At 33.8% G+C, this 11643-nt stretch overlaps 1 protein-coding gene across 1 annotated transcript in view; it reads left to right on the plus strand.

Annotated features, from left to right (window-relative positions):
• The first annotated feature begins 1348 nt into the window (after window positions 1-1348).
• The window catches only part of LOC110100858 (protoporphyrinogen oxidase, chloroplastic), a 34152-nt gene continuing 23857 nt past the window's right edge, over window positions 1349-11643 (plus strand). Inside the window, exons 1-3 of the mRNA XM_020828562.2 lie at window positions 1349-1836; window positions 8921-9106; window positions 9192-9276. Of these exons, the coding sequence (XP_020684221.1) occupies window positions 1447-1836; window positions 8921-9106; window positions 9192-9276 (661 nt within the window). The 5' untranslated portion in view covers window positions 1349-1446. The remainder of the gene's footprint in view (window positions 1837-8920; window positions 9107-9191; window positions 9277-11643) is intronic.

The raw sequence follows: 11643 nt of genomic DNA on the forward strand, positions 1-11643 counted from the left end.
TTAAGCATGAGTTTCTCATTATTGTAACTTTCATGTCAGTTTAGGAAAGAGTAATGCCCATGCTAAGTATCCAAATGGTTGATAATATTAAAGTCCAAACTGTAGGTATGTTTTCATTTATAGATGTATTCTTTTGACAATCTAATTATTTATGTATGTAGGTTGATGTGAGAGAAATTGTACTAGTTTATTTTCCATTATTGTTTTGATGTAACAAATGAAAAGAAATAAAAATGCTTATTATTTTATTATTTGATGATGTTTTATTATTGTAACTTACATGTATTGTCATTGGGCAACCTCATTAGGATTATATGACATATTCATGGTAGAAGTCTTTCTCAATAGAGTTGTGTCATATTCATTTCCTTAGGACAATTCTTTTGATATCTTGTAGCCAATGTTGTAAGACCCACATTTGGACAACTCTTTCCTTTAAATTGTGAAGTTATAAGTCTAACATCTAAGGTCACTCTCCTTTAAAGCCACAACTCCCTCCTTTTAGGCTAATATATCGCTAAGCTTCAAAGACTTAATATTTTTTTTGGGCTCCTTCAAACTTTACTATTGCTAATTCAAATTTGACAGGTAATCGCGTGAGCTATAAGTTCTAGCTTTCTAATTTTTTTTTTCTTTTGAATTTTTGTCCTTCATTAGGCTAACCCATCCTAGGGAAAAAAGATTTGCACGGCCTTACTTTGGGTATCCATAATTGAGTTTGCTTTTAGTTTTGTCTTTTAAAAAGGGAGAATGATGACTTTTAAATCTTTATATTATATTATGTGTAAATGTATATAATAATAATAATAGCATTAGCATACTAACTATGATTTGGTCCATAATCTTTAATTTCCTTATCACTGGTTGGTCTACTTAGTGATGGGCATACATAAGATGTCTTTGGTTGGATCCATATCTTCAATGATTTTTTTTAATGATTTTACACAAATCATAGTCATTGTACCAATTTATTTAATTTTTGATATACAAAATTCCTTAAATAAGTGTAGTTTTAGGCACCAAATCATGAGATATAGTTAAATGTAGGGCATTCTTAATTATCAAAATAAAAATAAATCATAAATAGTTTCATATCTTAATTATGAGAGATTTTTAGGGAACATATGGATATAGTTTGTCCTTATTATGATTAGTGAATATTTAATTTTTAAAAGTAATTCATGAAAGATTATTTTAAAACCCACGTTATGAAAAAAACTTTGGGTCATAATATCTTTGTCAAATTTTGCTATGTTTAAATTTCAAATTTCTTATATTTGCTTCCATATACGTATATTTCTTATATTTACATTTATAGTGTACTTATATGAAGCCGTAGGAACGGCTACATGGTAATCGTCACTGATCAACCAACACGAGAAAGAAAATCGACAAAGGGATAACTCTGCGCGTGTTTGCTCCTTTTATTGTTCTCGCGTTTGTGCGATGTCCGCCGCTGCCATCTCTATTTCTACCAAACCGCCATGCCCTATTTCCCCCGGCCTCGAAGGCTTTCGCCGCCGTCTTCTGAGACAACTTGTCAGATGCTCCGTGACGAGCGAGGTGGCTGTACCGATGGGCCGCGGTGGTGGGGACAGCGACGGATCCCCTGCTGGCCGAATCTCAGTTGACTGCGTTGTTGTCGGTGGGGGAATCAACGGCCTCTGCACTGCCCAAGCGCTGGCGACTCGGCACGCCAGTGCAGTTTCGGAGATTCTGGTAACGGAGGCTCGGGATCGCGTTGGCGGGAACATCATTACCATGGAGAGAGACGGTTACCTCTGGGAAGAGGGCCCTAATAGCTTCCAGCCGTCTGACGCGGTTCTATCCATGGCGGTATGCCTGCTTCTAGATACGTTTTACGTTTTGGTTTCCATCTTTTTCATCTATCGAAATTAGATGTCCATGGGGAATATGGCTCATACACTTGGTAAATCAGTGGATTTCTTTGCGTCGCACATGTTTTTATTCTATAGCTGATTTTCTAGCTATGAATGGTAGTTAAAATTTGAAACATAGGAGTTTAGATGCCTTTTTGAGGCCTTAATAGTTTTTGCTTTGAATTGCATTGTCCTTTGGCTAGCTAGTACGAAACAGCACTCTGTACTGAAATGCCCCAGTTGTGTCACCATGTACGCTGAATCACTTGCCCTGCCTTTTACCTAGCAAATTGAGTGCCACAGACCCTTGATTTTTTAGGCCATGGTCTGGACTGCGCTTTGCTGGGAGTTTAATGAGGCCTCAGTAATACCTCTAATTTCTGCAGTTCTACCTTTAGCAAGTTGGTGTCACCCTAATTGTTTAGTTCCATCTTTATCAATTATACCTTAAGTTTACCAAATAGTGTTGTTGCCTGGTCCAAGTCCTCAATGATAATAATGGAATGTTGCATTAGGTAGTCAACAACTTGTGTTAAATTTATCAAATAATCATGGCATAAATCTTTAATACATTTGTTAATGCCAGAACATTAAATAAACATGATGTATGGCCTGAATACTGCGAAAAGTGCGTAAGGGCTGTTGCATCAACGCCCCAGGTGTGTGATAACTGGGCAAAGAAGCTAGTCCATAAAATTATAATTATGATATAAACTTTTGATAAATTTTAGAAGAGGATATTGAACATAGGTGGATGAGATATTTTGATAAATTTTTCAATGAAGCTTATGAGAATATAATTTACTTTAATGACCTTAACACCATAGATGAAAATAAAGATTTTTGTTTTTATTATTTTGCTAGTAAAATCAAAGCTGGAGAGACTTTAAAAAATGAATTGTGAAAAAAATAGTAGGATCTGATGATATTCAAATTGAAGTGTAAAAATGCTTAGAAGGTCAAGGAATTTCTTGACTTATTAAACTTTTTTAAAAAAATGCCAGATGAGTGTATATAGAGTGTTTTGGTTTTTATTTTTAAGAATAAAGACAATGTATAAGATTGTATGAATTATAGAGGAATTAAGTTAATGCGTCATACATTAAAATTATGGATGAGAGTAATTGAGTATAGGTTTTGGCGTGATACTAGTGTTTCTCAAAATTGATTTGGATTCATGCTTGGTAGGTCAGCTATTGAAGCTATATATTTTTTGAGGAGTTTGATGGAGAAGTATAGAAGATTAAGGAGGATTTACGTATGATATTTATTGATTTAGAGAAAACATATAATAAAGTTCTAAGAGATGGGCTTGAGAGAGTTCTAGAAAAGAAGGGAGTTAGTAATGCTTATATTCAAGTCATTAAGGATACGTATACAAGAGCTATACTTATGTTCAAACGCAAGGTGCTTTAACCAAGTATTTTCCTATTTTAGTTGGAATACATCAATGATCGACTTTAAGCCCATATCTGCTTGCTTTAGTCGTGGATGTTCTTACTAGACATTTGCAAGAGGATGTACCTTGGTGTATGTTTTTTCCTGATGATATTCTTCTTATTGATAAGACTAGAGAGAGAGTTGATGAAAAACTTCAATTGTGGAGGTCAACATTAAAGTTAAAGGTTTTGCTTTATTAGATCTAAAATCGAGTACATGGAGTGTAATTTTAATTGTAATAGATCTAGTGGTGAGATTGTGATATTGGGTGATCAAGTTATTAAAATGATTGTCCATTTTAGATATCTCTGGTCTATTGTTTAAAGCGATGGTGAAATAGATGGGGATATTATTAGTAGAATTCAAGTTGGATGGTTGAAGTGGAGTAATGCTTCGGGTCTATTATGTTATAGAAAAGTATCCCTCAAATTTAAGGGAAAATTTTATAATATGGTGTTGAGAACTACAATCCGTTATGATATAGAATGTTGACCATTAAAAGAGAAGCTTAAAATTAAGTGTTGTAGTGATGATGATGCTCAGGTGGATGAGTAACTTTAATCTTAAACGCAGAATGTGAAAAGAGTATATACGTGAAGTTGTAGTAGCTCCGGTGGTAGATAAAATTTTAGAGTCGCCTTAGATAGTTTAGTCACAAAAAACTTTGGCCTTCTAATCCTAAATGTATTAGTTCCGACCTATTTTTAGAAAGGGTAGAGATAGACCTAAAAAGACTTGGTTAAAAAAGATTAAAAATTATAATTTTTAATTAGATTTAAATGAGAATTTAATTGTTAATAAAACACAATGGTGAAAATGGATTCATATAGCCGACCCCACGTAGTGGGATAAAGGCTTGTTGTTGTTGTACATCTTAAGTTTGCCAGGCTTTTCCATTCTTTAAGGTGCATATTTTAAACACGATTTAACTTAAATCCTTCCAAAAACACGATTTAACTTAAATCCTTCCATACATAAGCTGGGAGTCTTTAAACCCTATTGTTTTGATAAATTCCATTTTAGCTCCTTTATTGGTTAAATCTTGGATTTGTTAAATCACACTATTTAAATGATTTAAAGATTTATGGATTTCTTTCTCACAAATCATAAATCTTGATACAAATAGATAAACAATACGTCAAGATTTAACAAGATTTAATACTTGTCGTGCCAACCATTTTTCAGGTTTTAGCCCTCTAAAAATTTAATAAGCTTGGATTTACGCAATTTACTAATTAATCCTACTTTTATAAAGAAGCTCTTTAGGAAGGCTTACCATTTTCTTAGTAAAAAGATAACTGTCACGACCCGGCCCGGATATTCGAATTAACGAAGCGGAAATGAAAAATCGGATGGTAGTAACATTTCATTCCTTTCATAAGCAAATTAACATAAAACTTTTCAATACAAATGAAGAGCAACTATTAAAAATATTCCATACTATCTATTCATATCACTTTTGTCAAAACTAAGTATTTATATCAGTCATAATTTACCTGTTTTTATTGGTGCACCATCATCTATAGACATACTCTTCCATTTTAGTCATTTCTAATTCTCTGAAGATTATCTGAAAATAATTATTTAATGGAATTAGTTTACAAAGTAAACTCAATGAGTAATTTCTATATGTATAACAATTAAACATATATAAAATACAATAAATATAACCTTTGATATATGTCTGTTCATTTAACATTTGATATACATTTCATTTCTTTTTTTGTTTCATTTCATTTCATTTATTCATTTATACATATCATATCATATTCATTTATAACGTTTATAACACTTTAACGTGTATCAATTTTTTAATTTTATTAGTACAGTATCACAGTCTAAATGTACCGATGCTACAATCATTTCCATTTAACGTGCACGGATAAGTTGCTTCCCTAACCAATATCATACGGGGGTGAACTTCTGTAATTTTGCATGCATATCCTTTTTTTTCATCATTTGTTTATTTATACCTTTTATTTATCATATAGGTCATATTATTCTTTCATCATTCTTTACTTATATTCTTGTGTCTGTAAGTATCATATATCTATTTCCTTTACATATGCATTTATATCCTTAATACATATCAGATATTCATTTGAATCTTCTCACATAATAATATCAAAAGATAAGTTAACATTACTTTTAGAATTTAAATAGATGTTTAACAATAAAATATAAAACATCTATACACAATGATAATCACCCACCATTATCATAAATATTTTTTTCAAAAAGAAAATGAAAATACAATAATAAAATTTATACACAATTATAATTACCCACTTTGATTATCCTCTTCCAATATTCATTTTGTAATGAAACCCTTTAACTATTCACAATAACATAATAATTTAATTAACATTAAATCCCAATTTAAATGTCTCAATAAATATTTGATTTCTTCCATATGAAATTATCTCATAAAATCTTCCTTTCTTTCCTTGTAAATCTTCCTACCTCTACCGTCAAACCAAAGTCTATATCATTTGGATTCTTTCAACATAAAATGATTTCTTCAATTAGCATTTGAGGATATAAATTCGTATATAAATAAACTCAATTAATAGTTTACTTACTATATTTCACTTTTAGAAGAAAAGAATTTCCGATTGCTATCCTCTTTTTCTCAAAATTCATCTTTTCCACTTTCAATCTCTTCTTTTGCCTTCAATTAAATATCCCTCACTGATTAGATGAAGAAATAGGGAAAGATTTATATAAAAATGGAAAACAAACATTCTTCCTTCTTTAGCGATAGGAATGAAAAAGAGTTAGTAAAATTTATCCCGAAACACGATCGTTCGCTCAAAATAGCAAAACGAACTCTCTAAACCTCTTATGCACGCGCGTTCGGTCTACTCCAGTCACGCATGTCTCTGCTCAGTTCTGCCTCTGATGTTCACGGTTTTAATATAAGGGTTGGCTTGTTCAATTGAATCGGCTAGTCAAACCAGTTATTACAATAGCTCCAAAGGATTGTAATGGGTGTATACTCTAACCACATTTATGTAGCATTATTCCAATTTTGCATTTGCATCTTATAAAATTTCACTAGATTGTTTTTTTTTTGTTGTTTTTGTCAGACTGTTGGTACAATCTTTTGTTGAGAGTTAGTATCATATTTTCTTTTGGGCTGAAACTTCTGTTCATATATATGTAAAGGGCCGGTTGTGTGGCCGGTTCAACCGAGCTGGCCATCCCTTCTATTAAAATCGCAACCCCAGGAAGGGGTTAGCTTTGCGAATGAAATGAAGGGCATACACTCGGCGGAGCCGAACATGAGTATGGGCGAACCTAGAAGTGGCGGTTTGCGATTCTGAGCGAAGGATCGGGTCCGTAGGAGTAAGTTAACTACTCTTGAGAGAAAACTCGTTTCATTCATTCCGGTAGAAGAAACCACGAGAGTGAAAGTTTCTGTTGAAGGGTAACGACTGAGAAAAAAAAAGAAGAAGGTTTGTTGATTTTTGTATAAACCCTTTCCTATTTCTTCATCTAAACAATGAGGATGTTCCATTAGGGCCAAAGGAATAGATTGAAAGCGGAGAGAAAGAATTTGGGAAAGAAAAAAAGAAGGAATTTGGGTTGGAATAATCCTCCTTTGTAAGTGATTTTTATCATATATCTTCAGTTAAATTTTGTAGAATAGAAATTATTAAAATTTATTCTATGACGATTTTAGAAGGGAAATGAAGAAATCAAAATTTGGTGGAAGTCTGATTCAGTAAGAAAGAAAGGGTCTTTGAGGTAAATGATACAATTTAGGAATTTCATGATTTTAAGTTTTAAGAATTTCTTCAAATTTGTTTAGTGATGTTAATATCAATTGGATTAGATGGATTAGACAAGAATTTGATTAACCTTATGTGCGAAGGTGAAATATCGACGCCAATAAGAGAATTCTCAGGGAGATTAGAGATTGTATTAAGAAAGATCGTCACAAGAGTTGAGAATTTGAAAAGTGTTGAAGCCAAAACATTTAAGTGGGTATTTTCAGAATTTTCTTTATTGTATTCTTTTCTATTTTTTTAGTAGTATGTTACATAAACATTTTAAGACTCTTGAATTGTTTTTATAATTATTACTTATGAAATAAGCAATGTTTATACAAGTATACATGAATGTGAAAGTAATTTTATGTAAAGAAAATGCATATAAGAAAAATATAAAGTAAAGTTATAAAGCCTTTATACTTATATTGACACATATATGTGCATCAAAAGTAGATATATGAATGAATGATATACAATTGAATGAATGATAAATAAAAATAAAATGAAAAAGAAAGGAAAAAGGATGTGCATGCAAACTCACAGGAGTTCATCCTGTATGATATTGATTGGGGAAGCAACGTAATCGTGCACGTAAAAAGGAAATGGTTATGGAAAAGAAAAATGGAAATGGAAATGGAAATGGTTGTACCTTTGGTACATATAGACAGTGCTCCTATACAAATTAAATGGGAAAATAAATAAATATTAAAGCTTTATAAATGTTATAAAGGAATATGACTGAATATGTATAAATAACTGAAATGAATAAAATAAAGATAAGGAGGGGAAATGAATAAGATGTATATTAAAGGTTATATGTGTATTGTATTTTTTTTTTAATTTCATATTGATTGTTTTAACAGTTACCCATAGAGTTTACTTTGTAAACTCATCCTATTAAATAAAATGTTTTAGATAAGTCTTCCGTGATTTAGAAATGGCAGAAAGGGATGAATTTGTTTATAGAGCGATGCAACATTGAAAACATGTAATTCATGATCTTTACAAATGTTAAGTATTTGAGGAATTTTGTTAGTGACTCTTCAGAAAAAAGGAGAAAATATGATGTTTTAATGTTGTATTACTTATGAATTAAAATGATTTGATCATACCGTCCGACTTTTATTCCCGCCTCTTTAAGTGGAGCAGCCGGGCCGGGTTGTGACAATATATAATTGGCTTAGCTTGTAAGACGTTTGAATGTTATTTATCATCGGAAATCATCGATTATTTGTTATTATTTTGAGGCCCGTACTGCTTACTTTTTTGATGTTTTGGAGAAAAGCACTTGCCGTAATTCTTTTTTAAAGATGAAAAAGACATTGAAAACAATATCACATTGTATTATTAATGTATACAAATCTAGTAGTGGTAAGAAACACTCCAAAATGATTACCATAATGGATGCAAGAAAAATAAAATTGAAGATGAGCTCCATGAAAACTCTATTCAAGTTTTAATCAGTATTTAACTTTGAAGTGCCGTAATGATGTTTAGCTGTGAGTTAGGCCCATGACTTTTAGACTGCTTAAGCTACCCCAAAATATACTGTCACTAAGATGTCGCAGAAAATAATATGAAACTAGTTAAATTGTTTCCTTGATTCTTAAATGACTAAGTAGACTAATATTTTTATTAAGAAAAATATGCTAATGGTATCCAGTTATCTGCTGCAGATATTTAGATAACTAGTTTTTGATTTTTCCATCTCATGCCTACTAAACTAATGACAGATGATTCCTGTCTCAGTTTTGGTTTAGATAATCCTAGTCGCTCTTTCCTCTCAAATTCTGAGCTTTCTCATTACGTGTAATTTCATCACAGGTTGATAGTGGTTTGAAGGATGATCTTGTGTTAGGTGATCCAAATGCACCACGCTTTGTTCTATGGAACGGGAAACTTCTTCCTGTTCCTTCAAAACCTACTGATATACCCTTCTTTGAATTGCTGAGCTTTGGTGGTAAATTGAGAGCTGGATTTGGTGCTATAGGCATCAGGCCTCCTCCACCAGTTTGTAATCATTAACCTTGCCAGTCAGCTCCTTCTGATTTAAAAATAAGAAGGTAAGTAATCTAGTTTTGTTGAAAGGTTTCAGGGGCATGAGGAAACGGTTGAGGAGTTTGTAAGGCGCAATCTTGGGGATGAGGTATTTGAACGCTTGATAGAGCCATTTTGTTCAGGTGAGTGACATTCTTTTTCGAGATTATTTATCTGATCTTGCCTAGAACACTTTGAGGATTTCTTGGTTAACCATTTATCATAGAATGCCACTGTTACTACTGTGCTAGCCAATGAATGCTATGTCTTTGTCTGAAATTATATGGCATGGTACACGTAAATCATGTGCTCGGACGTGACTTATTTTAATTGAGCCGTTTCTGCACACTTAGATAAATAGTCTGTTGATGCTAGTATAAGGAGGTGTCCGGCTGATGACGGCAGATCTATCGATCCGATTATATCTGTGTGTGTGCGCGCGCGCGCGTGTGCGTGCGTGGGTGGGTGGGTGGATGTGTGAGTGTGTGTGTGTGTGAAAATACTACAAAAAAGACACTTTAATATCATAATAAAAACATACATACAACTTCTGACTCTTACAAACACGAACAAAAACCACATCTAAAGTAGCTTGCATTTATCGAGAAGAAGGATACATTTGGAGTGATCACCATGAAGAGAAGAAGAGGTTAGAAGCTGAGACGAAGAGAGGCATAACTCACAAGCTATCCTAGAGGAGAAGAAGAGGAGAGGTGGAACAAGCTCGCAAGCTTTTCCAAAAAAACCTGCAGGTTTCTATTCCAAAAATCTCATCATAAGCAACTCTTTTTAAGCCTTAAAATAGCCCCTATATATAGGAAGAAAGGGGAGACAAACAACCACCAAAACACATTAAATATCTCAATCAAATTTGGGGAAATGAAAGGCCAAAAGTCACCTAATAGAAGATCAAAAGACAGCAAAACAACATTAGGAATTTTGCACAGAAAAATAGAAAAACAGCCACGGGAATCCCCCCAATCAGCCACAGAAATCCAGCCAGCAAGGGACCCAAAAAATCAGCACAGGAGACAAAGCAACAGGCCACGGGAAACCAGCCAGCAAGGGACCCGAAAAGCCAGCACAGGAGACAAAGAGGCAGAGCACGGGAAACCAACTAGCAAGGGAAAACCGAGAAGGCAAAGGGAGGGGAAGAGGCATAAGTCCACTCCAATAAACTCCTCTTGAAATAAAACATACATTTTTGATGTAATGAGCTAGGAAGTGCATTTAATCTCCAATCATTGACCTAAACTTCAGCTCAAACATTAATGCGCTAACATCAAGTAAAATCAAGAATTTTGAGCCAATGCCGAGCAGCCAAGGCCCAATCCGTGAGCAGTAAACATCTCCAAACTGAGAACAACAAGCAGCCCATGGACAAGAAGAATTGACCCCCCTGCCTACATTAGATTCTCCCTCACTTAAAAAGGCTCATCTCCTGATGAAGAAGCTTCAAAATTTTGGAGATTCGGCATTTCAGATTCTTGGATTAGAATATCATACTTTCGTTTGATGGCTTCCATTTCTCGTTCAAATTCTGCTTGTAGTGAACGCTTCTTGGACTCGAATCTCTTGTCACATAATTGCAATTGTTTTTGAATCTCGAGAAGCTCGAACTGTATCGGGTCTGAAGAATTTTCTTGTGGCGAGATCCATTCTTCAAAATCTTTTGGCTTACTTTCTTGCTTGCTTTTCACTTGATGTTTATCCATCTTGACTTAAAAAAGGAAGACTCAATAAAAATTTAGATTCACTTGACACCACAGACTCAAACAACAAATCGGGATTTGCTAACCCGCTATGATATCAAATTGATGCGAGCAAAAATTTGGGAAGGGCCCCAAATTTTTGCAAGCAAATAGTAATGCTTTCTAGATAATAGAAAATATACAAATTGTCAAAAAGATTCAAAATACTACAAAAAAGACACTTATATATCATAATAAAAAGACATATACAACTTCTGACTCTTACAAATACGAACAAAGACCACACCTAAAGTAGCTTGCATTCATCGAGAAGAAGGATACATTTGGAGTGATCACCATGGAGAGAAGAAGAGGTTAGAAGCTAAGTCGAAGAGAGACATAGCTCGCAAGCTATCCTAGAGGAGAAGAAGAGGAGAGGTGGAACAAGTTCGCAAGCTTTTCCAAAAAAACCCGCGGGTTTCTATTCCAAAAATCTCATCATAAGCAACTCTTTTTATGCCTCAAAATAGCCCCTATATATAGGAAGAAAGGGGAGACAAACAACCACCAAAACACATTAAATATCTCAATCAAATTTGGGGAAATGAAAGTCCAAAAGTCACCAAATAGAAGGCCAAAAGACAACAAAACAACAGCAGGAATTCTGCACATAAAAATAGAAAAACAGCCACGGAAATCCCCCCAATCAGCCACGGGAATCCAGCCAGCAAGGGACCCGAAAAGTCAGCACAGGAGACAAAGCAACAGGCCACGGGAAACCAGCAAGTAAGAGACCCGAAAAGCCAGCACAGGAGACAA

The sequence above is a fragment of the Dendrobium catenatum genome, unplaced genomic scaffold, assembly GCF_001605985.2.
Source record: "Dendrobium catenatum unplaced genomic scaffold, ASM160598v2 fragScaff_scaffold_1271, whole genome shotgun sequence".
Taxonomy (NCBI): domain Eukaryota; kingdom Viridiplantae; phylum Streptophyta; class Magnoliopsida; order Asparagales; family Orchidaceae; genus Dendrobium; species Dendrobium catenatum.